Consider the following 17,914-nt stretch of genomic DNA (forward strand, 5'->3'; position numbering starts at 1 on the left):
ATGGCCCACCTTGATTATCATGCACATTGTAGGGAGATTTCAGAGTAACAGCCGTGTTAGTCTGTATTCGCAAAAAGAAAAGGAGTACTTGTGGCACCTTAGAGACTAACCAATTTATTAGAGCATAAGCTTTCGTGAGCTACAGCTCACTTCATCAGATGCATATCGTGGAAACTGCAGCAGACTTTATATATACACAGAGAATATGAAACAATACCTCCTCCCACCCCACTGTCCTGCTGGTAATAGCTTATCTAAAGTGATCATCAGGTGGGCCATTTCCAGCACAAATCCAGGTTTTCTCACCCTCCACCCCCCCACACACACAAATTCTCTCTCCTGCTGGTGATAGCCCATTGTAGGGAGAGTGGTCACTTTGGATGAGCTATTACCAGCAGGATAGTGAGTTTGTGTGTGTGGGGGGGTGGAGGGTGAGAAAACCTGGATTTGTGCTGGAAATGGCCCAACTTGATGATCACTTTAGATAAGCTATTACCAGCAGGACAGTGGGGTGGGAGGAGGTATTGTTTCATGATCTCTGTGTGTATATAATGTCTGCTGCAGTTTCCACGGTATGTATCCGATGAAGTGAGCTGTAGCTCACGAAAGCTCATGCTCAAATAAATTGGTTAGTCTCTAAGGTGCCACAAGTACTCCTTTTCTTTTTATCTTCTATTGCTGTAGTCTATGTTTATACTACCAGGTTACAATGGCATAGCTATACTGCTGTAGTGCAAACATGGCCTAAGGCCTGGTCTATACCGAAAACCTAAGTTGACCTCGCTATGTTGCTCAGGGCCGTGAAAAATTCACACCCTCGAGAGATGTAGTTAGGCCAAACTAAGCCCCAGTTTAAACGCCATTGGATTGATGGAAGAATTCTTCTATCGATCCAGCTTAGCTACCACCTCTCGGGGGTGGATTAACTACAGCAATGGAAACCTCCCCCCCCACCCCCCCCTTCTGTTGCTATAGCAATTGTTTACGCTATGGTGCTAGGGCAGCAGACCTGCAGCTTCATAGCTGTGCCGCTGTAGCATCTGTAGTGTAGATGTAGCCTAAGTCTTTTATTTAAGAAGCTGACAAAGCAACGGGTATTTCTGAGGTTGTGTTGATTACCATTCTGTTTTCATATCACCTTTTCCAGAGAATAGAAAAACCCCTTCTGCGAAGTGTTACTCAACCACTGAGGTGGGGCAGAACTGCATGCCACCATTATATGATGTGAACAACTGAGTAAGAATGGATGAGACATAAAACAGAGGTACTGACGACTTGTGTTCACTGGATTCGTTGCCTTTCCTGTAAGTAAGAGTAAACGGTGTTAACCCCAGTGTCCTGCCCAGATAAGACTAATAGCATTCTGCTGACCTAAATTTCTCCTGTAGCTTTGACCGGTTCTGTTCCTGCCCTTGACCCCCACCCCCCGTCTTTCCTATTCTAAATTGCTGTGGAGTGTTGGGATGTTCTAACTGTTTAAGCCACTGGTGCAATCCACCAAAGAGGTAGCAGCAGTTTAGCCCTATTCTCCCCATTACCAATCTTCCTATACCACGGTCCCCTGTGCCAGGGCTCTGTGCAATCCCATCCTTCCTTCTCCTCCCCATTCATGGCTCCAGCCTAAGCCTGAACATCTATATAGGGCAATTTTATAGCCCTGTGAGCCTAGCACAGGCTTGCTGCTGGTGTTTGACTGCAGTGTACACTGAAGCAAAAATTTGCGCCTGTCTAAGGGGGAGACAAAGCCTGAGAGTATCAGTACTCTTGTTCTGAGAGCGAGCATGGCGTTCAGTTAACCTTCTTGGGCTGTGGGGCACTTATGCAGCTGGCTGTCACTTGCTGCTGTACAATAGTAAAGGCTGCATCAGTGTGTTGAGTTTTATAAAAGCATGTTTGTTTGCATGTAGCTTGAATGTAAAGATGAACTTTGTGCTGAAACTTGCACAGGAACATTCCTTTCTGCCTCTCCTTCAGTGCACCCAACAGGAGTTCATGTTTAATGTGTGGCTGCTTAATGTGTGGCTGCTTAATAGAGAGCAAACTTCTTCCCTTTTCTGGGTGTGTGTGGTGGTCTAACTGAACTTGAAATTTTCCATGCCATTTTATTCTTAGTCCATAATGTAGCCTACATCCAGTGTTAATTTTGTAGTGTAGGGGAGGAGGATGGCTTTTTTAGTTTTGTCTCTTGTTAATTAGCCATCACTGCCTACCCTTCTCAACAATATTATTACATATTTGAGAGCTAGAGCCTAACAGGAAAACTCGGGTATTAAATCTGTAATGCTGCTAGGTTTATTTCATGCTGTTATATTTAGTTAATGTTAGAGGGTTGAGAAACTAATTACCTTTAATTTAGGCAATATATTTCTAGTTATAAGTGGATGAGTTAAGAGTGAAATGAAAGTCATAACTAAGAACATCACTGTGCTTGTTGGTTTGCATCTTAACTAGAGATGGTTGAAAAATGGTATTTCTGTCCTGCAGGAGATTGAGACTTTGAAATTCCCGAAGTGGGACAAAAAGTTAATCTCTGATTTCTTCCCCCCACCCCCAACAAATGAAATATTCTGAAAAATTTAGTTTTAACCTTTATTGTTTTGAGAAGACCAAAACATTCTTATAAATTATATACATATTTCAGTAATTTCCAGGTATGAATTTTGAAATCATATGTTCCTGCAGAACATTTTGATTCTGTTTGGAAATGGCATTTTCCAACTGAAAACTGCTGTCACAACTTTTTCAGCCCGCTCTAATTGTAACACTATGAATGCATGTGTTTTTGTATATTTACAGGTTATCCCAAGTTTTTCAAACACTTGAGCTGTCTCAGCACTGTTGACAAAGCTGAGATGGCTGTAAACTCAGTAAGTAGTTAAATATTCAATTTTGTTTTCTGTGGGTAGCAGCCTATTGAGTAATGAATTAATAGTCAGGTCCATTAAAAGTGGACATAGGTATGCATGATTTTATTTTTTTAAGAAGTTTCTTGACTTTAGTTTCCTATTCTATAAAATGGGGAAAATACTTGCCTGTATCACAGGGTATTGTGGGGATGAATGAACTAATTCTTCAAGTCTCTGATATCACAGTGATGGATGTAGTATATGAATCTAGCACTCTGCCATCAACTAATTTGTTCTATAGTGTATTTGGTAAAAGTAATGAAGTCTTATCAGATCTCACTACAGCACTCCGCTAATTAGCATTGAAGCTATGCTGTCAACTGGAAAATCAAATTTATTGCTGAAAAATTTGCACCGAACATAGTAACTACCCCCTAAATTATTACAGCTGAAATAAGTTATCAGAAAAAAATATGCAATTTTTCCAGTTTGTTTGTTTGTTCTTTTTTCTTTTATTTTTCACTGTTTTTTCAATAAAAGAGAAACTAAGTGTGCAGAAGAGATTCTTAAGGAAGCAACATTTTTTTTTCTTTCTAAAGAAATTTAAAATCTAAAACATATTTAGAAGGTGATGTGATCTATTGAAAACTAGTTTTGGTGGGGTTTTTTTTGCTGTTTTTTTTTTTTTTCTTTAAATTAATCCGTCAGTTGAATGTGTCTCTAAGTCTCTCACTCCACTTCTCAGGAGACTTTGTATATCTATTTTTGTGTGTGTGTGAGTGTAATGAATTTCTGAATGAGTGCAATGAGAATTGGTGGGCTTTTACTGTATTTACATAAGTGACGATGTTTTTTAGAAATGATTATATTGTTCTAACTTTGCAATATTAATGTTTTTTCCCACCTTCACCTCAATTTTGCTATTTAGGGGCTACCACCTTACTATGAAAATCATGGTTATCAGCCAGAAAACTTCTATATTTCCAGACAGCCTGTGGATGCTAACGTGTATCCACCATATTATCCTCCATCGGTGCCACATTATGTCCCAAGAGTTCCTGCTCATCAGTCAGCTCCCCCAGTAGTACAGCCAAAGCCGCCATCAGCAAAACTGTGCACGTCAAGTAAGATTTGTCTGGAGTTCTTTTTATGTAGACTGATCAAAACTTGTTTCCTTTCAAGCTCTTATGTTGAGGGACTATCCCAGGAGCACCTCTTTGTCCCTCAGGGTGCTAGGTAGCTGAACAAGTCAATTACTATTATACTTTTTTGTAAAAAAGTGTGAGGAGTTGAGTGGTTCTTTGAAGTGATGATGAGATGGAGAGACTCTAACATCTGAATTGCAGATTCACGCCTGCTTACTAGTGATTGAAAGCTGTCCATCTAAGGGCACGTCTTCACTAGCAACGTTAAAGCGCTGGTCATGGCAGCACTTTAACGTGGCTGTGTAGTCGTGGCATAGCACTGAGAGAGAGCTCTCCCAGCGCTATAAAAAACCCATCTCCACTGGGGAATAGCTCCCAGGGCTGGTGCACTGTCCACAGCGCTGCAACTTGCAGCGCTCAGGGGTGTGTGTTTTCATACCCCTGAGCGAGAAAGTTGCAGCACTGTAAAGTGCTAGTGAAGACAAGCCCTAATTTACTTGCAGGGAGATAGGGATGGAGGCTAGCCTAGTAAAATAATTTGTTTGCAAACCTAACTCTTCTTTTTCTCCCTTTTTAATTGCAGAAGTTAAGAAAACTCTATGCATCGTTTTATCCGTTGCAATAATACTATCGGTTTCCATAATTGCAGCTATGCTTATCTGGTATTTTGGTAAGGATGATAGAAATTTTTTATTCAAAGCTAAAATGTCTTGAGTTTTTCCATTTCCCAACGTAAGTGTGTCATCTTCCAGAGGGTGGTAAATTAGAGCAGTAAACTCTTGTTATCGATCTCTTTTCTGAATGCAACTTATTTTAATATCTAAAAGCTTAATTATTTGCCATAACCAGTATCGCTGTTGTCCTTTCCTTTAACTTCAAATATATTTACATTTGATAAGTGTCCTTGACTCAGCAGCAACCTCTTATTCATCTGAATTCTCTGAGATCCCACAAACTGTTTAGCAACAGTTGGTCTAGGACAAGCTTTTGTACAACTATTTTAGTAATGTGATATCTAGGTATAACTGTGCCTCAGTGGGTCACAACTGAGGATGCCAAATTCAGGACGAACTGCTGAGAAATAGGGCAAATCCTATAGGGGATTAGCCACCAGTCTTGGGGTGTATCAAACCAGCAACAAAAGTAAACTTCTGTTTCACCACACTGGCTAACAAGAAGTCATAAAAATAGTTTCCTTGGGCATTCCAGTTCTTTTGTCACCACCAAAAACACTGGATTCAGAGATGAGTGGTTCTTTACAGCCAGTCTCATCAAAGAAAGGGTTCTTCTGATCTCAAAGGACCAGCCACACACCCAGGTCAATATACAACTTAGATCTTACCCAAAAATCACACTGATGCCAATCCTTTAGTATCTAAAATCTAAAGTTTTATTCATAAAAAAGAAAGAAAGAAAGGTGAGAGTTAAAATTGGTTAGAGGAATCAAATACATACAACAATTGCAAAGTTCTTGGTTCAGGCTTGTAGCAGTGATGGAATAAACTGCTGGCTTGATAAGTCTTTGGTTGCTTCCAAATCATTGGAAGGTCCTCAGTGCCTTGGTTAGAATGCTCCCATTAGTATAAGTTCATAGTCCAGAGGATTGAACAGGATAGAGGCAAAATGGGCTTTTTATAGCTTCTGCCATGTGGAGGGAATTCCAGTGTTCTCACTGTGGAAAATTACAGCAACAAGATGGAGTTTGGAGTCACATGGGCAAGTAACGTGTCCATGCATTTCGACTAGTCACACCAGGAAATTCCATTAAGTGTAGATAAGTGTAAGTCTCCCATGGTCCATTGTCAGTTAAATGTTCTTTTGATTGGCCACTCAATTTTAATAGTCCCTCCAAGATGTGCTGGCTAGCTACCTTGTGGCGTTACCCCAGGAGCAAACATTTGAAATCCAGATATAGAGCCAATACTCAATAGCTTCAAATACAAAAATGATACATGCATACAAATAGCAGAATTATAGTCAGCGAGTCATAACCTTTCCACAAACACCTCACTTGACAACCTTGTACAAAATTTATTGCAAATTTATGACAGTGGTTACAACAATGATCTATATGGTCATATTTTAATCAGATAACGTCACACTAGGATTAAGAGTGCAGTTTACCCCAGAGCAAAGGGCATTTATAAGGTCTAAGTGACATTGGGCTTTGCGTGAGCCCTGTGTAGTGGGATGAATTTAACCTAAGAGACTACTGATATGCACAAGGGCAGCCCATCCATATAGGTGAACTAGGCGGTTGCCTAGGGTGCCAAGTTAAATGGGGCACCAAATTTGAGGGAAAAAATAAAATAACGAAGATGTCATTATTTCAATTCTTGTGTGCATATGGAGGGAATATGAATGATAATTTCTCTACACTTCTGAGAATTTATTAATGTCAAATCTTTTGTTTACTGCAAAAATAATATTTTAGCGAATATATATATATATATATATATATATATATATTTTTTTTTTCAATTTGCAACGTAGGGTCAAGATGACCCACTCCACAATTTTGATAAGCAATAACTCAGCCACAATGAAACGCATCCTCCAGCAGCAAGAGCTGCAATGCTAGTGACACCTAACTCGAATATAGATCAAGGTCACATAGCTGGAGATTCATGTAGAGTGGAGATATCACCAATTGATACGTGTCAAACGGTCATTTTAACACATGTCGCTGGTAGATGGTTAAGAATTGAGTGAATACTGTGGAAAATTGTGTTTCTTGGTGCCAAAGAATAAAGAATAATGTCTTTCAGCATTATAAATCCATTATTAAACCTTAGCGTTATTATCGGGCTCTATAATTATGAACTTTTTCTTTGTTATAACTGGTTCACATGTAATAAATAAGGTCCATAAAAGAAAAGTAACAGCGTTAACGCTTAATAGACTAAGAAAGTGATGACGTCACACTCCAAGTGGGTAACCGTGAGGAAGGGGATTAGTTTCCAAACAATCGATGTTGGGTTATAATGTCAAAAAAGATCATTTTGTTTCCATGTAAATGCTGTAACTAACTGTTTTAATAGGTGAGTGAGTGTATGTTACTAATCATTGGACCTTGCAGCAATCCCAACATGTCTTTTCCCTGCTTAAATGTGGTTTAAATCGCCAACCATGTGGTGGGTCAGCCATCCTTAATGCTATAATACTTGCAGTCAGGAACACAGTTAGTACGTAACATGCCCCATGGCAGAAAGAGGAAAAAGAAAACGCTCAAAAACTGAGTATCGTAAATGAAAGGCTGAGAAGGAAAAGGACCAAGCAAAACAGCAGGGATCCTTCCTGAAATATCTTCTCTTTTAATCCAAATAAAGATGGAAGCAGTTCACAGCATCCAGATGAAGGAATTTTACTTGGAGAGGAGGATAGCATGGAAGCAGTTTGGAAACCCAAGATGATGGAAACTTACTTCTAGATGAAGGCAGCTCACAGCATCAGACTGATATGGAAGTGGAGAAAATGTATTTATCTTCAGAGAGACATGCAGAATTTGAAGTAAATGAAGTAGAAAGAAGAAAGGATGAGGAAGTTACAAACAAGTTACAGTAAGGGGACCCAACTTCATAGCCCAGATGTGATGACAGTATGCGGCAACTTCTCGTGGAACATGGACCCAAAAAAGTTCGCGAATTTTCCTTTCCTAAGGATGGAAATAAAAGAAAATTCTCTGCTTAGCATTACAAGAGGAAACTAATTAATGGGGAAGAAATTCATCGAAACTGGTTACAATATTCAGTGTCGAAGGACTCTGTTTTGCTTTTGCTGCAAGTTGTTTAGAAATCAAGCAATTGGTACATCACTTACTGAAAATGGTTCAAAGGACTGGAAAAACATCTCTTCAATTCTCTCTTCACATGAAAGAAGTACAGAACATTTGGAATGTTTTCAAAATTGGAAAGAATTTGAATTATGATTGAAAAAAGGAAAAACTATCGAAGAAAATTTACGTGTGATCGAGGAAAGAAGAATACTGGCAACAAATATTAGAGCGTCTGTTTGCTTTAGTGAGAGTTCTTGGTGGGCAAAATTTAGCATTCTGCGGCCGCGGTAGAAGTGAAAAATTTATATACTCCAGGTAATGGAAACTTTTTAAAAAATTTGTTGAATACCTCGCTTTGTTTGATTCAGTCATGAAGGACCATCTATGTAAAATAACTGATCATGAAACACAGGTTCATTACTTAGGAAAAAATATGCAGAATGAACTGATTCAAATCCTAGCAAATGCCATTAAAAAGAACATTGTAGAAGCTGCCCATTCTGCAAAATACTTTTCAATAATACTGGACTGTACACCAGATGTGACTCATGTTGAACAAATGACGATCATTCGTTTTGTGGATATGGAAAAGTCTGCAGATGAAGATAATGTCGGCGTGCTCATAAAGGAACATTTTTTGCGTTTCTTACCACTGAAGGAGACGACTGGAGCATTTATGACTGAAACTATTCTACAAGAGCTTGAAACAGTGTAATTATCTGTTGAAAACTTACATGGCCAAGGCTATGATAATGGGAGTAATAGGAAGGGTAAAGACTTGGCGTGCAAAGGAGAATGATGGAAATCAATCCTAGGGCCTTTTTCGTTCCTTGCAATGCACATTCCCTGAATTTGGTTGTCAATGATGCTGTTAGGAGGCAAGCAGTTTCTTTCACCCAGTGCAACATGTTTGTGTTTTTTCTCAGGCTCAACACGCCATTGGGAGATTCTGACTCACCATGTGAATTCTCTAACTGTGAAACCATAGCCTCTTCGCTATGAACTTGGAAACATTTATGAAGCCCGAATTGAAATTTCTGATACTACCTTTACTGGGTCATCTGGCAATAAGGCACGTTCAGATGCAGAAGCTCTTGCAAATGGCCTTTCCAAGTTCAAATTTGTGACTTCACTCATTTTGTGGTATAAATTCCTTTTCAAGATTAACCTCACTAGTAAGCAGCTTCAGGAAAAGAACTTGAACATACGTTCTGCTATTCAAAAACTTCAGCAAACTAAAAATATTCTGGAGGAATTCAGAAGTGATGAAGGGTTCAAAAGAACACTGGTAGAGTCTCTTGAGCTTGGTGAAGAAATAGACTTTCCGACAGAATTTGAACCAGAGCCAGTTCGCATTCGGCAAAAGAAACAGCAGTTTTTGTATGACTGACAAAACACACCCATTCAGAACCCAAAACAAAGGTTCAAAGTGAATTTCTACTTTTCAGTCCTTGATACTGCTATTCACTTGGCTGATGAAAGATTTCAACAGATGCAGCAGCTAGAGTCCATACTTGGCTTTCTATATGATATCCACAGCTTTCAAAAGAAAACAGAAAAACAGATAAGAGAATTTTGTATAAAACTGGAGTCTGCATGGACTCATGAAAATTCAAAAGACATTGATGCTACAGATTTGTGTAGTGAGCTTCAGGCTTTTTCAAGACAACTTAAGAAACGTTCCACTCGTGAAGAAGTACGGAAGTTTGTCAGTAGAGCATGAAATAACTGGAAAACTGGATCTAAAAGAACTCGTGACTGAATTTTCAAAACTTAAAGAAAGGAAAAGTAATGTTTTAAGAGCACAGAGTTTTTTATTTGAAGTGTTTTGTAAATACAGGTTAAAGTTCATTGAAGAGTTTTCTTATTTCTTTCTACATTGGATGTGGTGGTAATGGCAGTTAAAGCAGGATAACGTAATGGACGATTTCAGATTTGTAGTAATAAAAATTATAATTAACATTTTTAATGCATTTTTATTTGAAATTGGACTGAAATATCATCTAACTGTCTTGTACAAATTTATTCTGAAAATTTTGTGTCTTTTTATCAGATCTCAGAAACGTTGGTTGGATGGACGGACAAACCGAATAATTAAGCCTCTGTTTATTAAAAAAAAAAAAAAAAGCTTAAAAATATTAGAAGGAAAAAAGGGGCAAAATGTTTCCCAGTTTACCAAAAACCTCAGCCTAGATCTGCCCTTGGGGCTTGGGGGCTGGGGGCACCGATTGCATGGTTCACCTAGGGCACCAGTTGCTGGCAGCTAGTCTAGGGCCGCTCCTGGATATGCAGCCTCTGGAGTGAGGTTTTAAGTTATACAGCTTCCCCCTAACTGCAACCGTGAAGGGAAGAAAGGAAGGATCAGGTATGGTAGACATATTAGGCCTGACTAATTTTTCACAAGTGCTGCATAGAACTGATTGGAGCACTTTATTTCCATGAAATATGCTGTTTTGTCAAAGCTGAAATGTTTTGTGGAGATGTATTGGTTTTCACTAAACTTTTGAAGAGAAGGATTTCGGGTCTGGGGCAGAGGTAGACAGTTGGAGGTGCAGACACACCGAACACAACTTCCTGTGTCAAATGTGAACGCATTTCCTTAAACTGTCTGCAAATGGAATAGACCTCCTCTGGACCACTCTGGTGCTGAACACCAGCAGCTCCCACTTACTTCAGGTGGAGTCAGGAGAACTCATTAGCTCTTTAAAAAATATAAAATAAAATCAGACCCTCTATTCCATCTCCTAATATTAGGGCTGGTTCAAATAGTTTAATTGAAGCAGTTTTTCAGTGAAGAAACTACTTTTCCACTAAAACACAAATGTTCATTTTAGTAAAAATTTTCTGGTGGGAAGAACTGAAAATCTTGTAGTTTTCTGGGGCTTTTTGCCCTCTCTTCTTTTTCTTCCCCACACCTTTTTCATGAGTGAGTGTGTGTGTGAGATGGTGATAGTGAAAGGAACAGGTGAAGAAGAGTGAGGGGGAGAATTCAAAAAAGAGAATATTTCAACTCTCAAACTGGAAGACCAAGGAATTCTGGGGTTGGGTGTAAGGGAGGGAAAAACACTGACCCCCTCCACCCGAAGTTTGAAGTTTTTCATAGAGGAAAATATAACACTTTTGGACCAGTTTTAATGAACATATACAAAAAATTGCAGAATGACCCATTCAGTACAGAGTGGATTTTGCTTGATATTGAATTCACTTCCTCCTCACAAGAAGAAACTTTTCCTCATTTTTATAGTGATGATTTGAAATGGAATAAGCTACTTAATTGGCATCCTAACAGAAATCTGGCTCCCAAGCAGGCTGTTAAGTATATGTGTATAATTTCCTTAAATTTAGTCAAACACCTGTTGCTGGGCTTAAAACAGGGGCACCTGGGTAAAACTTAATGGCTTGCGTTATTCAGGAGGTCAGTCTAGATGGTCTAATAGTCCCTTCTGGCCTTAAACTCTATGAAAATTTATAATTGAGAACACTTCCAAAATGGGGAATGCCTGCTTAGATATTAATACCTATTTTAATATCCACCGCATGCATTAATCACACCAGTTACAGAATGCTGAATCTCTGAAAAGCAAGTTATTTTAAAAAGAGGTTCATGTATTCCTCTCATCTAATGGTCTGCTGCCCTTATAAAGTGAACAGTGTATCCCGGCAGGTCTGTCTTTGAGGTTTAAATTTATTTTTCAATATATTTTACAACCTTTGATTGTATGGGAAAAAATAGTGTTTTAAAAAAAAAAATCCTGTCCTGTTTAAAAATGGTATATATCTAGTGGTGGCAGTTAGTCTATATTAATTTCTTGCCTTTTTCATTTATAAATTAATCTTCAGTGCCAGCTGTGAGCTTAATGGTGCTAGTTTAGTTCACGGTTATCACCATCAGGTTTAACTAGCTAATAAACAAAAGTTTCCTTGACAGTTACCTCTGGCAACAGGTGCAATAGAATAGAAGAATATACATTCTTCCATTTTACCAGCCCTCTTGTCCATAGTTGTTTTGTATGTGCTTTCCCCAAATTGTACAAACAATCAAAAGCTCTTTCAACATATGCCTTGATTAAATTGATATTCTCCTAGAAAACTCAGCAGAAATCATAACAATTTGTGGCTCACTCTTACGTTAAGGATCCTTTTTAATGACCCCACACCTATCACCTATCTCCTTTCCACTCTGATCCCCTTGCAGAGGCCAATAGCTGTTTTGGCTCATCAATAGTGTGTGGATCTTCAGGAACATGTGTGTCACCATCTCAGTGGTGCGATGGAGTGGTCCACTGTTCCAATGGTGAAGATGAAAACCGATGTGGTAAGTATTTCAAGTATGCAGAGGTAAAATTGTTCTTGGAAACCTCTTGGTGACTTCTCCTTCCTTAGCCCTCATTTACATTAGAAAGTGGCACTAGCTTAGTTTAAGGTGTGACTTTAACTGATTTAGTTAAACCAGTTCAAATCCCTGTATGGACAGTTGTCTTTTGGTTTTAGAGTGGCTTAATATCAGTTAGCTTAAGTCCATTGCTAATGGAGTTGCTGGACTAAAATAACTCATACTTAAACCAAATCAAAATGTCCTCCACAGGATTTTGTGCCAAATCAGTTTAAAATCGCACCTTAAATTAAACTGGTGCAACTTCCTAATATAGGGTATGTCTACACTACGAAATTAGGTCGAATTTATAGAAGTCGGTTTTGTAGAAAGCGTTTTTATACAGTTGATTGTGTGTGTCCCCGCACAAATGCTCTAAATGCATGTAGTCAGCGGAGTGTGTCCACAGTACTGAAGCAACTGTCGACTTCTGGAGCGTTGCACTGTGGGTAGCTATCCCACAGTTCCCGCAGTCTCTGCCGACCATTTGAATTCTGGGTAGAAATCCCAGTGCCTGATGGGGCTAAAACATTGTCGCGGGTGGTTCTGGGTACATATCGTCAGGCCCCCCTTCCCTCCCTCCTTCCGTGAAAGCAAGGGCAGGCAATCGTTTTGTGCCTTTTTTCTTGAGTTACCTGTGCAGACGCCATACCACGGCAAGCATGGAGCCCGCTTGTCTGTATGTCTCCTGGGTGCTGGCAGACGTGGTACTGCATTGCTACACAGCAGCAGTTTATTGCCTTTTGGCAGCAGACAGTGCAGTATGACTGGTAGCCGTCGTCGACGTAGTCCTGGGTCCTCTTTCAACCGACCTCGATGAGGTCAGAGGCGCCTGGGCAAACATGGGAGTGACTCAGCCAGGTAATTTCCCTTTTAAGTTTCGTCTCATGGCGATTCAGTCCTACCAGCAGTGCACTGTCTTTTAATCGGCAGCCAGCAGAAGATGATGGCCAGCAGTCATACTGCACCGTCTTCTGCCAAGCACCCTGGAGGTGACAATGGCTAGCGGTCGTACTGCCCAGTCTGCTGCCAGCAAGATGTATAAAGATAGGTGAAGTGGATCAAAACCAGAAATAGACCAGATTTGTTTTGTATTCATTTTCTCCTCCCTCCCTCCGTGAAATCAACGGCCTGCTAAACCCAGTTTTGAGTTCTATCCTTGAGGGGGCCATTCTGTTTCTCGCAAAGCCACCCCCTTTGTTGATTTTAATTCCCTGGAAGCCAACCCTGGAAGCCATGTCGTCAGTCGCCCCCCCTCCATCAGGGCAACGGCAGACAATCGTTCCGTGCCTTTTTTCTGTGCAGATGCCATACCACAGCAAGCATGGAGCCTGCTCAGATCACTTTGGCAATTAGGAGCACGTTAAACACCACACGCATTATCCAGCAGTATATGCAGCACCAGAACCTGGCAAAGCGAAACCGGGCAAGTAGGCAATGTCAGCGCGGTGACGAGAGTGATGAGGACATGGACACAGACTTCTCTCAAAGCACGGGCCCTGGCAATGTGGGCATCATGGTGCTAATGGATCAGGTTCATCCGGTGGAACGCCGATTCTGGGCTTGGGAAACAAGCACAGACAGGTGGGACCGCATAGTGTTGCAGGTCTGGGATGATTCCCAGCGGCTTCGAAACTTTCGCATGCGTAAGGGCACTTTCATGGAACTTTGTGACTTGCTTTCTCCTGCTCTGAGGCACAAGAATACCAAGATGAAAGCAGCCCTCACAGTTGAGAAGCGAGTGGCGATAGCCCTGTGGAAGCTTGCAATGCCAGACAGCTACTGGTCAGTCGGGAATCAATTTGGAGTGGGCAAATCTACTGTTGGAGCTGCTGTGATGCAAGTAGCTCACGCAATCAAAGATCTGCTGATATCAAGGACAGTGAGTCTGGAAAATGTGCAGGTCATAGTGGATGGCTTTGCTGCAGTGGGATTCTCTAACTGTGGTGGGGCCATACACTAAAGCCATATCCCTATCTCGGCACTGGAGCACCAAGCCAGCGAGTACATAAACCGCAAGGGGTACTTTTCAATAGTGTTGCAAGCACTGGTGGGTCACAAGGGACGTTTCACCAACATCAACGTGGGATGGCTGGGAAAGGTACATGACGCTTGCATCTTCAGGAACTCTGGTCTGTTTCAAAAGCTGCAGGAAGGGACTTTATTCCCAGACCAGAAAATAACCATTGGGGATGTTGAAATGCCTATATGTATCCTTGGGGACCCAGCCTACCCCTTAATGCCATGGCTCATGAAGCCATAGACAGGCAGCCTGGACAGTAGTCAGGAGCTGTTCAACTACAGGCTGAGCAAGGGCAAAATGGTGGTAGAATGTGCATTTGGACGTTTAGAAGTGCACTGGCGCAGTTTACTGACTCGGTTAGACCTCAGTGAAACCAATATTCCCAGTGTTATTACTGCTTGCTGTGCACTCCACAATATCTGTGAGAGTAAGGGGGAGACATTTATGGTGGGGTGGGAGGTTGAGGCAAATCGCCTGGCTGCTGGCTACGTACAGCCAGACACCAGGGCAGTTAGAGCACAGGAGGGCGCGGTGCACATCAGAGAAGCTTGGAAAACCAGTTTCATGACTGGCCAGGCTACGGTGTGAAAGTTCTGTTCGTTTCTCCTTGATATAATCCCCTGCCCCTTGGTTCATTCTACTTCCCTGTAAGCTAACCACCCTCCCCTCCTCCCTTCGATCACCGCTTGCAGAGGCAATAAAGTCATTGTTGCTTCACGTTCATGCATTCTTTATTAATTCATCACACAAATAGGGGGATAACTACCAAGGTAGCTCAGGAGGGGTGGAGGAGGAGAGAAGCACCAGGAGGGGTGGTGGAGGAGGGAAGGACGAGGCCACACAGCACTTTAAAAGTTTAAAACTTTAAAACTTATTGCATGTCAGCCTTCTGTTGCTTGGGCAATCCTCTGGGGTGGGGTGGCTGGAGGCCCCCCCACTGCGTTCTTGGGCGTCTGGATGAGGAGGCTATGGAACTTGGGGAGGAGGGCGGTTGGTTACACAGGGGCTGTAGCGGCGATCTATGCTCCTGCTGCCTTTCCTGCAGCTCAACCATATGCTGGAGCATATTAGTTTGATCCTCCAGCAGCCTCAGCATTAAATCCTGTCTCCTCTCATCACGCTGTCACCACCTTTCAGCTTCAGCCCTCTCTCCAGCCTACCACCTCTCCTCCCGGTCATTTTGTGCTTTCCTGCCTCTGACATTGTCTGCCTCCATGCATTCGTCTGTGCTCTGTCAGTGTGGGAGGACAGCATGAGCTCAGAGAACATTTCATCGTGAGTGTGTTGTTTTCGCCTTCTAATCTTCGCTAGCCTCTGGGAAGGAGAAGATCCTGTGATCCTTGAAACACATGCAGCTGGTGGAGAATAAAAATTAAGGGACAGTGGTATTTAAAGACACATTTTACAGAGCAATGGGTACACTCTTTCACGGTAAACCTTGCTGTTAACATTACATACATAGCACACGTGCTTTCGTTACAAGGTCGCATTTTGCATCCCCCCCAGCACGTGGCTAGCCCCTCTCCCTCCCCGTGACTAACAGGGGGGAACGTTTCTGTTCAGCTACAGGCAAATAGCCCAGCAGGAACGGGCACCTCTGAATGTCCCCTGAAGAAAAGCACCCTATTTCAACCAGGTGACCATGAATGATATCTCACTCTCCTGAGGATAACACAGAGAGATAAAGAATGGATGTTTGAACGCCAGCAAACATACACTGCAATGCTTTGTTCTACAATGATTCCCGAGTATGTGCTACTGGCCTGGAGTGGTAAAGTGTCCTACCATGGCGGATGGAATAAGGCTGCCCTCCCCAGAAACCTTTTGCAAAGGCTTTGGGAGTACATCCAGGAGAACCGCGAATGCCAGGGCAAATTAATCATTAAACATGCTTGCTTTTAAACCGTGTATAGTATTTTAAAAGGTACACTCACCAGAGGTACCTTCTCCACCTGGCGGGTCCGGGAGGTAGCCTGGGTGGGTTTGGGGGGTACTGGCTTCAGGTCTAGGGTGAGAAACAGTTCCTGGCTGTCGGGAAAACCAGTTTCTCCGCTTGCTTGCTGTGAGCTATCTACAACCTCATCATCATCATCTTCCTCATCCCCAAAACCTGCTTCTGTGTTGCCTCCATCTCCATTGAAGGAGTCAAACAGCATGGCTGGGGTAGTGGTGGCTGAACCGTCTAAAATGGCATGCAGCTCATCATAGAAGCAGCATGTTTTGGGCTCTGACCCAGAGCGGCCGTTCGCCTCTCTGGTTTTCTGGTAGGCTTGCCTCAGCTCCTTAAGTTTCATGCGGCACAGCTTTGGGTCCCTGTCATGGCCTCTGTCCTTCATTTCCTGGGAGATTTTGACAAATGTTTTGGCATTTTGAAAACTGGAACGTAGTTCTGATAAGCCCGGATTCCTCTCCCCATTCAGTGATCAGATCCCGTACCTCCCGTTCGGTCCATGCTGGAGCTCTTTTGCCATTCTGGGACTCCATCATGGTCACCTCTGCTGATGAGCTCTGCATGGTCACTTGCGGCTTGCGACGCTGGCCAAAGAGGAAATTGACATTCAAAAGTTCGCGGGCCTTTTCCTGTCTACCTGGCCAGTGCATCTGAGTTGAGAGTTCTGTCCAGAGCCGTCACAATGGAGCAGTCTGGGATAGTTCCCGGAGGCCAATACCGTCTAATTGTGTCCACAGTACCCCAAATTCGACCCAGCAAGGCCGATTTCAGCGCTAATCCCCTTGTCAGGGGTGGAGTAAGGAAATCGATTGTAAGAGCCCTTTAAGTCGAGAAAAAGGGCTTCGTCGTGTGGACGGGTGCAGAGTTAAATCGATTTAACGCTGCTAAATTTGACCTCAACTCCTAGTGTAGACCAAGGCATAGACAAGGCCCTAGAAATGTCTGCATTACCTATTGTGTAGCTGTTTTCTTACAACAATCTCGGGGGTGGTGGTGATACTATCTGCTTGAGTTCAATGACCTGGCTTGGCTCACTTCTTATTAAACTTCCTTTTCCACCAGCTCTGGATAAATTCATGGAGGTTAAGTCCATTAATGGCTATTAGCCAGGATGGGTAAGGAATGGTGTCCCTAGCCTCTGTTTGTCAGAGGGTGGAGATGGATGGCAGGAGAGAGCTCACTTGATCATTACCTGTTAGGTTCACTCTCTCTGGGGCACCTAGCATTGGCCACTGTTGGCAGACAGGATACTGGGCTGGATGGATCTTTGGTCTGACCCAGTATGGCCATTCTTATGTTCTTATGCCTTCCCCTGTTGTACCAATAAAATAAAAACCAGCAGGATCTTATTAAAGGGAAAAAGGCAAAATACCACATTTATTGTGAATACAGAAAGAATCATAGTAAGCAGTTAGTTATAGCTATAACATTCCATTCAATCTCGTATTTATTCTCACATTCATTCATACAAACACACACACACACACACACACACACACAGGTTCTGCAAGGTTGTTATCATAGTTACCAGCCTTAGAGTTGCTCATGCCAAGTCACTGGCCAGGTGGCCTGGACATGAGGAGGGAGCAGGGCCTTGTCAGATGCTCATCTGATGCTCCTGGAAGTTGGTTTGCAGAATCAGACCCCCCAAAGTTCTCACTTTAGAGTCTATTTTTATAGGAATTTCTTCCTATGCCAGTCTATGGGAATTGCTTCATCATGCTGTTGCTGAATCAATCAGCAGATAACACATTCCTGACGGCTCCAAGATGTTATCTTGTTCTTTGGTTCTCCCATCCTTG

The 17,914-nt window shown here is 42.1% G+C and overlaps 1 protein-coding gene across 6 annotated transcripts in view; it reads left to right on the forward strand.

Annotated features, from left to right (window-relative positions):
* Positions 1-17,914, forward strand: part of TMPRSS2 (transmembrane serine protease 2) — a 62,594-nt gene that overhangs the window by 12,191 nt on the left and 32,489 nt on the right. For 5 of the 6 annotated variants that reach the window (XM_084621561.1, XM_084621562.1, XM_084621563.1 and 2 more), the window contains exons 2-6: positions 1,148-1,304; positions 2,797-2,867; positions 3,775-3,970; positions 4,575-4,661; positions 11,962-12,081. In XM_084621561.1, coding sequence (XP_084477687.1) covers positions 1,247-1,304; positions 2,797-2,867; positions 3,775-3,970; positions 4,575-4,661; positions 11,962-12,081 — 532 coding nt within the window. In that variant the 5' untranslated portion in view covers positions 1,148-1,246. The remainder of the gene's footprint in view (positions 1-1,147; positions 1,305-2,796; positions 2,868-3,774; positions 3,971-4,574; positions 4,662-11,961; positions 12,082-17,914) is intronic. The other variant, XM_084621566.1, reaches the window with a different exon arrangement.

Source organism: Lepidochelys olivacea (assembly GCF_965140295.1).
Source record: "Lepidochelys olivacea isolate rLepOli2 genome assembly, chromosome: 1".
Lineage (NCBI taxonomy): Eukaryota > Metazoa > Chordata > Testudines > Cheloniidae > Lepidochelys > Lepidochelys olivacea.